This window comes from Alternaria novae-zelandiae, assembly GCF_023758075.1.
Source record: "Alternaria novae-zelandiae strain BMP 2774 chromosome Unknown scaffold_26, whole genome shotgun sequence".
In the NCBI taxonomy this organism is placed as follows: domain Eukaryota; kingdom Fungi; phylum Ascomycota; class Dothideomycetes; order Pleosporales; family Pleosporaceae; genus Alternaria; species Alternaria novae-zelandiae.
This window is the reverse complement of record NW_026056986.1, coordinates 114,331-126,471: the sequence shown is the minus strand read 5'-3', so window position 1 is coordinate 126,471 and position 12,141 is coordinate 114,331. Positions and strand designations below refer to the sequence as shown.

Here is a 12,141-nt window from a genome sequence, read left to right as displayed (position 1 = left end):
AGCTCTACCGCCGCAGTCGCGTGCAAGAATAAGTCGGCTGGTCATACCAGTGCACAATGGCCTTGGATAGAACGATTTAGACTAGGCAGCTAGTGAGATTTCAGCTTTCGGGGAAGTCATGCCCCTGCTCCCGGCGCTGAAGAGCGACTCCGTTCAGACTCGGTAAGAGGTGAGTGGCTGAGCTAGCGTATACAGGGATACTTTTCCTTCCCCAGCCGATCTGCAATCCGATTGGCGAGTCTAGACTTTTCGCTGAACGCATCTATCCTCATATGAGGAAATGGGTCCCACTCCATCTCGATGCAGACGTTGAAGGGGGTGGGTGACGAAACCCCCGGTATTGCATGCATACAAGGCTCGGTCGGATGCTGGGTCCCTGCATTGAGCGACGAAGAAAGAACACCTGGTGGCCACTTGGTAAACCCAATCGCTCACAGCCGGGACAATTCTGTAGACTACGGAGTAATGCACATCGAAGAGGGTAAAGTTAATCTGCATCCAATGAATAACCTTGTAGATGTATTTCCGGATGTGGTCGTGCGTAGACTACCGCCGCGCTCCAAGCGGCTCACGCGAACATCAATCCTGACTGGCCTCAAGGACAGTCCGTCAATCTTCGTTGTGATGAGGTGACTTCGATCCTCCGGTGAGCTCGGCGAGCGCGTGTCCGGCTACTGTGCATTCCTGCACACTGACGGACGTTCCTGAAAACTCTGAAGGTGGGTAGCTGACGTGCGGTTGGCGGCTGTGTTGAGACCTGCATCACCTGGCATTCCCGAACCACGCCGGTGGGACCCCGCCTGCATAAGATGGCGTCAACCGGATTTATGATTCGATCCAGTATACAGTACAACTGAATTCAGCTAGTAGGAGGCTCTGCTTTCCCCATCCGAGCGTGTGTCTAGTCCTCGGTTCCTGGCGCCTCGCAGCAGTCTGCAGTAGCTGATGATGAATAAGTGGTGGCCGACATGTAAGGTCAACTAGCCAGCTACTACACGCTCAACGCTGTTGCAGACGCGGCACAAAAGGAGTGCACATGCTGCTCTGCTCAGTAGCACAGCCGGGAAGGCGTGTCGCGAGGGACGATAGAGTTCGCAGCTTTCGCGGCAGCTGATAGGCAGTGGGTCGTTAGTAGCCAGCTGAACCGGCAAATCGCCGCCTCGGTCCCAAAGAATATTTTGAGTCATTGCGTCGACATCCGAGTACAATAACGACAGCCGCGCACTGCGCGGTTATGATGATAATGGTTGTACATCTCCAGCCGGATCAGGTCAAAAAGTGGAACCGTTGGGAAAAGGTGGGGTTAGGGGCGTGCGCCATGCACGCAAGCCAGAGAACCAAACGCTCTACCGATCGACGAACTTCGGTTCATACGTTTCATACACAAAGCTGTCGGTTATGTATGCCGGTCGAGAACACATTCTTTGCGCTGTATTCCGCGTGTACGAGGAGGAGATAACGCGTCGACTTTGTGTTGGCACTTCCTACGTGTGAAGGTTCCCCGCCGCCGTTGCCGCCACTTGGCTGTGGCGTTTATTCGATCCAGGACCACATGCAGGATATGTTCCTGGGACGGCATTGCATAATAGACCAGGACGTCTGCGTGTCTCACGCATCTGCACGCTTTCACCTCGCCTCAATGATACCATCTTCTGCGAAAACGAACGAAGGAATCCATATCGGGGCGATCTCCGGCATGATGCAGCGACGGTTAGCCATATTCGCATCGGCTGCACCCAGCTGTATTGATCACTGGCACCGAGACGTGGACGGATAGTTGCGCTTCGGCTTTGCTCCTGGACCCACACGAGATAGAGTACCGGCCGGGCGTACTCCGTTCGATGAAGCCAATGTCATCGAGCCACGAGTCTGACATCCTGACCATCCTGGGATCTGAACGGTGAAGAGACGCATAGAACATGGCGCGCAGAGTCGGCGACGTTCGGTATGCCGATGTCGCATACGAAGATGTGCAAGCGGACCGACACGGAAAGGGTCTGAATCCGGGTTGTTCATGTCTGGCTGAGGGATTTGTCAAAGATCATCAATCGTGAAGGCATCGTGGTCCGATACGCAAGGGAAGCATGAGAGGCCAGACCAGATGAATCTGGCGAGAAGCGGGCCGATATACCCACTGTGTGGGGAGTACGCCAGTGCCTGAAGCATCTTGGGATCTGAAGACGTATGTTCGGCCAAGTTTAGGCCGTTGACGTGATCAGGATCGACATGTTTAAACTGGCAGGAGATGGCTGGACGAGTATGACCCCGAGGCTTGCCTTAATCAATGTCGAAGCTCCGATGCGTGCGCACTTTCGCGTTCGCTTTGCCGCTGTGCCGTGGTTTTGTCAATCCGCGAAGCACCAGGGATAAAGCCAGTATAACGCTAATGGACGGCAGGCTAACCCCTGATTTATCCCCACCTTCAAATGTAAAAGCCATGAATCTCAGTAGATAGGGTGCCGTTCCGACGAGCACGGGCGACTCTTGATCGTTTAGTGTGCGGCCGTCTATGAAGGCTACTGCATTGGGTTGTATCGAAACCCATTGTTATGGTCATCAACATCATGTCTTTGCCATGGTCGTCTCATCCGCTGGCAGATCCTTCCATGAGAATGATGCCTGATTTCGTCTTGCGCGCGACGTGACCGGTGAGTGGTTCTGCAGGACTAGAAGCCGACGGGAAAAGCATGAAAGCAAGGCGCGTCGGCACTTGCAGAGTAGACCGATCAGACAGGATGGAATGGGTCGAAACGATCCGCTACCATGACGTGCAGTATTTGACCGGTGCGGGAAGATCGCTTGGTGGACGAAAGACCTGGGGTAAAGGCCTAGAGCTGACTGCAGTAGTTGCTTCTTGCGGTCTTCTCCGTGACAAGTCTGTCGGCAATGGCGGAGGCGAGGTATATTCGCACTGCAGGATGTATGTAGCAGTGTGTGTGCAGTTAATCCCTCCGTGAAAGTTAGTATACGAGAGGCCCTATCATCGCCTACCTTGAGACATCAGACCCGTAGGCCAGATTGCAATTCGCGCAGGCGAGATCAGTGTTGAGTGGGTTGATGTATGCAAGAGCTGCAGGCTATTTCATCATTGGCTCTTGATGGAGCCATTGTACTCGCTGAGCCTGGGCGTAAAGTCAGTGGCTTCATTCTCTCAACTCAGCGTTCACTGAGATCGGCTAGCAAGACAGCGATCGTCGCATCGAAGTCTTTTGGAGTTTTCTAGATCGTCGGTAATGTCCTCATCACCCTCACTCTTGTCTCTTCCACTGTCATTTATTAGATGAGTATATGAGGTTTGTTGGGTTGGCTTCGTTCTCGTGACTGTGATGATTAATCGGACTGGATCTTGGGACGCAAGTAAAGTGTGATGAGCGCTATTGTAGCGGCTACAAACTGTACGGCAGAGCTGGAGAGAGAAGCAAGATGTGGAGCTGGTATCTAGGGTGCCGTAAAGAGCCAGTATGAATGGAGTCGTGTATCGAGCGTGCCTGTCCATTGGACGCAACAGGTTACTGTTGTACTTGCCACTGCCACCAGCGATAAAATGCGCGTCTCGCGGTGCGCACCATGTATGCCACTTGCTTGCTCGCTTCAAAATACAGTCTCGTTAACCTGAACGTGCGGTGAGAATCTGCCGGGCCAGGGTGGACGGCATTCGCGAAACTGATCGGTGAACCCATTGCACACAACAATGCACACAACGACACCCACAATGTCTTGAAAGCGAGATTTCCACCACCGCCCCCGGCATTCGCGAGCATGATCGGTGAAGAAACAGCAAGCTAATCTAGCGTATTTTAGGTATACAAAACGTTGCGATGTGGCGTAAGTCCACAGTTGTGGTGTCGTAAGTGTACATGAAGGCGCACAAAACAAAGCAAGTGTGGGCGTTGTGTTGAGGAGACGAGAAGAGCTGTGATCGTCGATGGATTAGAGGCCCCCAACATGCACGAGTGGAGTGGAAATTGTTGGTGTGGAAGTTGCCCAGGTGTGGAAGGTGCGGACCACACTCAGGATCTGTAGTTACGATGGGAAGGAGCGGAGCGATGTCAGCGCACTCGTCAATCAATGGATGTCTGCTGGAAAGGCCCCCGGATTGCACGATAGTGGAGTGATTAACACTGTGTGGAAGGCGCGCTCTTCGCGCTCAGGACTTGCGGTCACAACTGGAAGGAGCAAAACCTCGAGATACTCCATCACATACAAGCAAACCACAAATAATGAACAGCATTTATGACCACCGGGGTGATATTAGAATGTTAATTACTACTTCCTACATGAAGGACCAAAAGGCGGGGGAATAAGTATCGAAAAAGCTAAGAAAACATACGAGAAGCAGTGTCATGTCGAGGACAGTGTAACCACAGACGTGATCCAAGGGAGCTATCACTGTCGGCTAAAAGATGGAAAGGCCCCCAAATAAGAAGAAATGAAGCCCGGCATCCGACCATGTCCCTTCCGTGTCGGCATTGCACAAGCCACCTATTACAAACGCCCGCAGCTGTGATGATCAAAACACCTTTTGACGACTCGATGGTTTCCCGTGGCAAGCGCGCTACCCGTGCTTGACCAAGACCGCAGGAGATGCAACAGCCGGATCCTTGAAAGCGAGGTGTGTCGGCGTCATCTAAGCCTCGTCTGCGTCGTGGTCTTGCAGTTGGCCGCTCTGTTCCCTGTTCATGCGGGCCTCGATCTCCTTCAGCTGGCTCTCGCGGGCCAGGAGCTCCTGCCGCTTCTCGTTGATCTCGCGCTGGACCTTGACTTCGATCTCGCGCAGCTTCTCCTCTTCGCGTCGCAGTTGCTCCTCCTTCAAGCGCACTGACTGGCTGGCAAGATCCTCGGGGTTCATCGACGAGTCACTGTGGGATGTTAGTACTGAGATTGTAGTAGAGCGGGGACAAAACTTACGCAGCAGCACCACCTTCGACACTCTTACTAAGCTTCTCGGTACGGTAGTTCTCGTATAGGAAGTCGTGCGTAATCTCCTTGAGATCGGCAAGATGGCTGTGGAGGAGGGCGCTTCGCACAGCCAGGAAGTCGGAGTGGCGGGGGTTGTCGACCTCGACGATACCCCAGGGGTATTGGCGTGCCCGTACCCGTCGGCCGTTGACCTCAACAATGTCCTCGGATCCAACGATGGCGAAGGGCATCAGGCCGCGGAGCTCGGCGTTCTCCTCGACGGTGTCCTCGTCGTCCTCCTCGATGTCGTAGGGGAAGTTGTACACGGGGATGCGGTAGTGCTCAATGTCCTCCATGACCAGCTTCTTCGACTCGGCGAGCTCGGCGGGTGTGAGGGAGTCAGCCTTGCCGATGACGGGGATGACGTTGCAGCGGGGTGAGAGGCGCTTCATAAGCTCAATGTCGAGTTCACGGAGACTGTGGTGTGTTAGCTGGAGCGGGCAGAGGGGCTCGGCATACATACCCGTGGCCGGTGGGTGTGATGAAGTAGAGCAGGACATGTACACGGTCGTCGCGGAATCGGGGGTTACGCTTAATACGCGATTCCTCTGCGAGAATGCCGTCGTACTGTCGCTCGAGGTAGCCGACGATCTCTGAGAAACTGCGGAGGGTAAGCCTGGGCTGTGGTACGTCCTGTGAGATGCCTACCTGGCCTCGTTGTCGATCTGGTCTCCGAATCCGGGTGTGTCAACAATGGTGAGCGAGATGCGGGTGCCCTCCTCGTCGAGTTCTAATGTTTGTTAGCAGCCGCACGCGACGATAGTAGCCATTGGTCCTTATCGGGGCGACGTACCGACTGTGATGGGCTTGATCTTGACGCCCTCCTCGACGTGTGCCGTTGTTGGGTCGTCGACCTCCTTGTGTCCGAGCACCTGCTTGCCGCAGAGGGTGTTGACAAAGGTCGTCCGGCCGGTACCAGAGGCACCGCAGACCATCAGACAGAACTGGATACCCTTCTTGACATTCTTCTTTCTGCGCGTCTTGTTAAGCGCCTGAGACATTGTTAGCGGGTGAGGTCAATGGCAGGTGGTGTGGTGGTGGGTAAGGCGGCATCGTGGCCTGAGGGAGACGTGGTGTTGGGGAGCGTCGTACCGAAGACATGATGAACTCGGGGGCGGTGAATGTGATGGGTGTGGTGGATGGGCGGCGTGCACACGCAATGGAGACAATCAAGCGATGAGGCGAGACTGCTTGGGGGTGAGACGGGGGCGTATGTCTGAGGTGTGGTGTTGGAGCGGTGTCGTCGTGGAAATTTGGGGACGTTGGCAGCTACTCCCTGCGCGATGCAAAGGGGCTCGCTAGCGGGAAACACCCCGGTCGCAGTCTCCTTCTTGGCGCGACCACCTGGCGCGTCTGATTCCGGCAAGATGTACAACACGAGTGATTGCGAAGTGATATTGATCACGAATTGTATTGCAACTATGTCTAGCTGGCAAGCGGAACGCGTTGGTGCTTTCTAACGGCTGCGCGCTGTTCTGCATGATGGCAGTACTCAGCGGGGTACTTATCAGGGTCTCTCGAAGCTCAACATTGAAACTTGAAATAGTAATTTGGAAAGTCTCGTCTCTCACGTGCGGCTCTGCGCGGGAGGTGGTAGTAATTCTCCGGTAATATCAATGGCACTGATGGTGCCCAAAAGCATCGTTGGTCATCCATCTCAGGTCCCCAAGTCGCGCTTGCTCTAATCGGCTAGCGCCGGGAGAGCTCAGGTGGATCCCGAGGGCGTGACCGAGCTCTTGGAGGAGCCGTGGACCCTCGATATCGCTATCAACCAACCCTCTCGCCGCTATTCACTCTCGCCTGTCTCAGTCGCTGCTGAGAAAATGGGTCTAGCATATTCTCGGACACCGCGATAACGCTTTCGGCGCCGTACGCTGGCCACTTCACGTTCGAAGTATCTCAGCACAGCGCTCCACCCACCTCCGCACTGCACTCAAGACGCCCCACTTGAGCAGTTGAAACGACCTCCCGTACAAACATCTCCTCTATTCGCCGCGCCCAGCATGAACACCCGGCCCATTCTAGACTCGGACGCCGGGCCCTTTGTGCTCTCGGCATCCTTCAACGCCGACTGTTCGCACTTCTCGGTAGCCCTGGAGAACGGGTTTCGCGGTATGACGCGCGCATACACCTTGAAGGCCCCTGCTAACACCTCCAGTATTCTCGTCCACAACATGCGAAGAGAAGATTGCCAGAGGTAGCACCGAGTCCTACAAACCGACCACATCCCACTAACACCCCCACAGAAGTCGGCGGCGGCATCGGTTGCGCAGAGATGCTCGGCAACAAGAGCTACATCGCCCTGGTCGGAGGAGGGAAGCAGCCCAAGTACCCCCAGAACAAGGTACCTCCTGAGGACCCCGACTGGAGCGTCACCGACACTGACATCATCTACGAGGTCCAAATCTGGAACGACAAGACCGAGCGCTTCACCACGTCGACCGAGTTCAAGACGCCCGTCCAGCGCGTGCGCCTGTCGCAGTCGCACATGATCGTCGCGCTACTCAACTCGATATGCATATACAAGATGAAGGTGCCGCCGGTCAAGTCGGCCGAGTACGAGACGGTCAATAACCCGTTTGGGCTGTGTGAGCTGGGCACGAGCATCGTCGCATTTCCGGGAAGGGCGGCGGGCCAGGTCAAGATCTACGATCTGAACACGGGCAATGTGAGTATCATACCCGCTCACGAAAGCCCGTTGCGCGCAATCGGTATAAGCAGGAACGGCGACCTCATCGCAACAGCCAGCGAGAAGGGCACTATCATCCGACTATGGTCCTTCCCCTCGTGCACGAAACTAGCAGAGCTCCGTCGAGGCGTCGACCCCGCTGCTGTCTTTTCTCTCGCCTTCTCCCCCGACGGCTCAACCCTCGCCGTGACATCCGATAAATCCAGCCTCCATATCTACGACCTCGTAACCGCAACAAATGCCTCTTCACAGTCCGATCCATCGCAGCACAAGTATGGTATCTTGTCCAAGATCCCTGGTCTGCCCCGCGCGTTCTCAGATATATATCCTACGGCTACGGCCAAGTTCGAAATGGGCGACGAACCTACCACTTGGGGCCCACACGGTAGGTCCGCTACTCTGAGTGCTGGTATCCCGGGTGTGCCGGGCGGTCGGCCGACTAAGGGGCTCATCGGATGGCTCGACGATGAGACTATCCTTGTTCTCGGCGCGGGGTACGATGCGCGATGGGAGCGCTTCCGCACGGGCCGGGATGACAGTGGGAAGAAATGTCTTGTACCTGATGGATGGAGGCGGTATATCATTTAGAGGCTTATATAGTCCATTGCGAGAGACGGAGTTATTGCTAGAGGGTCATGGTTCTCATTGACGGTCGAGGAGATTTCTGTACGGATACGGCGTTCTGAGGCTTGGATATAACAAGGCGTTGGTTGCATCTCCCTTGGACAGGCGTTTAGATACCCAATTTTCATTCTTTTACTATGTACTTCGTCTTGCGATATTCGAGTTATGTACTGTGATTTGTGTTTCACGGTCTTAACCTTGTTGGTCATTTGTTATTTCAAACCTTACACGGTCGACACCTTTGCGAGTATCCAAGGTTGGACAAGGCAATCGTCCTGTCTAGGGCTTCTTCTTCTTCACGCAGAAACTAAACCACGCACAATTTGATAAATTCAGTCGAGTTTGCATTTTTTTCTCTTCTCTCTCTTGTTGCTTCTAGACATTCTTATTCTCTTTCTCCTCAATACAAGCGCCCGCTATCAACACTTTGCCCTCCTTCTTCGGCGCTGACGTCCCTTCCTCTCAATTTTGTGAGATACACCAATGAAACAGACCGCTCAGATTGCGAAAAACACCCATTGTTCAGCTTTCACATCGGAAGCCGAATGGTCCAACACATAAACAGAGATACATAAAATACATGACAAGAAGGCTAGGAAAGAAGGGTAAGTTGTAAGTGTGAAGGTAAAACAGCACAATGGCTTCAAACGAGTAAAACGAACAAGTATTTAGAATTACTCTGATTGATGTAGAAGCGAACTGAAAGACAAAAGACACAAAAACGGGAAACTTTGGGTATCGTGCAGAAAAGGTATGGTAGCCACAGTTATAACACCCGTGTGCGCAACTTTTCTGTGTTGCACGGTGTCAAATATCCAATCCGAGCCCTAGAAACACACCCACATAAATTCTCTCCTGATCCAGCTCCGCGTTTGGCTGTCGAAGCGAGCACCCTTCGGGAGATGTAGCTTAGTTGCACATGGAAGTTGGTAGAGTAGAAAGTTGACAAGGCAAGGAAACATTCGTGGCAGGGTCGTAAAGAAGGGTTTGGTATAAGAGAACCAGTCTCTCCGCGCCCTTTCTCTTCTTCTTCTCTTATAACAAGATGAGATAGTTGCTGGGCGCAATACCCGTCTCGCCGTTTGGTTTCTTAGCCTGCCACCACCGTCCGCTCACGTCCGAGACTTCGAGGATATCGTGTTTTTGGAAGCTAATCTCATTCGCATCATCCGGGTTGGCTTCGTAGCTGTAGATGGCCTTGGCGCGGTACGGGTACTCGATGGAAGCTTCTTGCTGGTTGTTTGCGTCGTCGTTTGTGGGTGTCGACACGTTGTTGTTCATGCCGCCGAATTGGGGGGCTGAGCTGTTGCGGCCGTTTGCGCCGACGGGACCGCCGGGGTAGCCGGAGACGGGCGACGAGGTTTCGAAACCGTTTAGTTGGGCGGATGTGTACATTTGCGGCGGGATGTTGGCGGTTTGGGTTTCGGGCCGGTTGGTGTAACCGTTGGAGATGGGGCGGGAGGAGCGCGAGCCGGGGTGCTCCTTGTGCAGGGCGTAGGAGTCGACGAAGGCGCGGTGGCTGGCTTGCGGTTGCGAGCCGTAGTAGAAGATCCACACGATCTGGGTTTGTTAGTTGGGACTGGTGGGTGGTGTGCTGGCATGACTTACGGCGATCATGGAGAGGAGGATGTAGCCGGCAGCCGCGGCTTCAAAGGGAGCGACGGGCGAGTAGACGAGCGAATTGACGGATGAGGTGGTGAAGACCAGGCCGGCGGCAAGGAAGCCCACGATCTGCTGGAGTTAGCAAGTGCGTTCTCGTAGTGTGCAGTGACGGCTACTTACTGCGACATGGTACGTCCTCTCCGCATCCGAGGCGACTGTGACGGTGACGCCCGCAATGCAGAAGAACATGAAGACAAGCGTCCACCAGGCGAAGTTGGGGAAGCCGCCGTGGATGGCTGATATTATGGAGCTGACAAAGGCGATGACCCAGGCGAGCTGTATACCACGTTAGCGACCAGATCCCGCGACTGCCGCGTACTCCGGGCTACTCACAATGCCAATCGATATCGTGGCCAGCGCAAAGGGATCCCCGATGATGCGGCTCATGCTGAAGCCCTGGGACCTCTGGCCGTAGCCTCCGTTTTCCATTTTGCGTAGTGAAGGAGAGCCGCCCAGCGAGCCGTAAGCGGGCATGTGTTGGTGGAAGCGGCGGGGAAAGGGGCGATTAAGCTATGCTGTCGCGGGCGCAGGAAGAGCAGGAAGAGCGGGAAGGAGCGTGGGTGCCCGATGCGGTATTATGGGTGAATGTCGAGAGTCAAAGAGAGTGAGTGATGTTCGTGGGTGTGGGCGGTTGGGCCAGTATATCGGCGCGTTGGTGGAGTTGTGCAGGGCAGCGAACGGTGCACAGGGCGCAAGCAGCGGGAGGCGGGCGTCCAGTGACCAGCAGTGTTGGTGGGCGCGCAAGGCTTCTGCGACTCTGGCGGCTGCGTGAAGGTCGATTATGGCAGCAGGCGGTGGGTGTCGAGAGAGGGTTACGGGCGAGGGCGGGAGCAGAGCGAGAGATGCGACGGTTTCACCTTGGGTTCCCAGTAGTTCTCGATTGGCCGCGCCGGCTGGAATGGCTAAGGGTTGTTCGGGGATTGCAGCGCTGCGGGTCCCACTTGTGCAGAGATTAAAATGGCACCGCGCCCGTCAGCCAAAGGCCTGGACAGCTGCACGCGCGTTTAGTGCATTAGTGCCTTTGGTGGCCGTCGAGCCGCCGTACACAGACAAGTCTACGTTGTTTCTATGTTAACAGCGTTATGGGGGTATCTCATCCACCTGTTGCTCGACAATGTGTTCGACAATGTCAAGCTGTTCGCGGCCATTCACTCATTCACCATCCACTCTTCAATACGCCAAGCCAAGACGTGGCGCAGCTAGTACTACCTAGGTCCGTCGCTCAAAGGGATCCCAATACATGGCGACGCCTCATCATGCATCCTCGACTCGTCACTCAAGAACACCCCGAGAACCCTCCCACACACAGGACATCCCCGTCCGAAATGTGGTACTTTGATTAAATCTCCAATCTACACCGCTGCTGTCATACACAACTGGTCTGACAGCTGCAATTCCATTGCACAAGTCTGGCTAATCTCATGTGCACCCTGCGTCGCCGTCAAGGCATGCCATCCACGTTTCCCCATGGCCTGTCTTGATTACCCATGGTAGCCGACACGTGCGCCGCGTCCATTTGCGGCTGAGAGGTGTGTCTAGGCGCAGTAGTTCCCAGGCGAGCCAGGAAATTGACGTCCGGACCATTGTCGGCGCCATTACGCTTCGGGGCCCTGGGCCAGGTCACCAAGCTGACACGAGACGGTCATGAAACGCCGTGCTACGGCACCGAACCCTCCGCAGCCCTACAAAGTTGCTGAGACCCTCACTTGACCTCACTCTACATCATTCAGCAAGAAAAAGCTGGCGCTTACAAACTCTTTTCGTGTTTGAACTATCTACTCCTGCTACCTGCGACATGGCAAAGTGTTTCCGGTCAGGGTGCAAAGGTCTATTGACGTTACTGTACCACGCTGCACACGTCAATTTCCCCATGGCCGTCGTCATGATCGGGAAGTTTGTTTTGCAATATGTCACTTTCGGATGCTTGCTTGATCCGAGGCAACGCGTCGCTTTTGTACAAAACTGTAACATGCGCGACTCTGGATCGCTGCAACGATGGTGACACCGCTCCACATGCTCGCTGCTGATCTGGTCCACATGCCCCGCCCAGACTGCTGAGCCTCTATCAGATGTGCAAAACTAGAATGACGGTCGCGGGTACCGGCTGTGGCTGTGACGAGTGCACACACGTGAAGCACCTGGCATCTGTCAGCCACGCCTTGAAACCGTCTGACGTCGGTATTTGCACAACGCATAAAGTCCACGTA

The 12,141-nt window shown here is 54.8% G+C and overlaps 3 protein-coding genes across 3 annotated transcripts; 1 reads left to right on the top strand and 2 right to left on the bottom strand.

Moving 5' to 3' along the window:
- Positions 1-4,627: 4,627 nt before the first annotated feature.
- On the bottom strand, positions 4,628-6,060 carry J4E88_009752 (uncharacterized protein; the record flags this gene model as incomplete). Its single annotated transcript, XM_049403351.1, has 6 exons — positions 4,628-4,859; positions 4,909-5,376; positions 5,423-5,560; positions 5,608-5,689; positions 5,753-5,951; positions 6,052-6,060. The coding sequence occupies 6 exons, from the start codon at positions 6,058-6,060 to the stop codon at positions 4,628-4,630; spliced, it is 1,128 nt and encodes a 375-aa protein (XP_049250785.1).
- Positions 6,061-6,962: 902 nt separating this feature from the next.
- On the top strand, positions 6,963-8,236 carry J4E88_009751 (uncharacterized protein; the record flags this gene model as incomplete). Its single annotated transcript, XM_049403350.1, has 3 exons — positions 6,963-7,071; positions 7,118-7,156; positions 7,206-8,236. The coding sequence occupies 3 exons, from the start codon at positions 6,963-6,965 to the stop codon at positions 8,234-8,236; spliced, it is 1,179 nt and encodes a 392-aa protein (XP_049250784.1).
- A 1,071-nt stretch (positions 8,237-9,307) lies between these two features.
- On the bottom strand, positions 9,308-10,363 carry SHO1 (Transmembrane osmosensor; the record flags this gene model as incomplete). The annotated part of the gene is made up of 4 exons (XM_049403349.1): positions 9,308-9,832; positions 9,881-10,003; positions 10,055-10,210; positions 10,268-10,363. 4 exons carry the CDS (start codon positions 10,361-10,363, stop codon positions 9,308-9,310), a joined length of 900 nt encoding a protein of 299 aa, XP_049250783.1.
- Between the last annotated feature and the right edge of the window lie 1,778 nt (positions 10,364-12,141).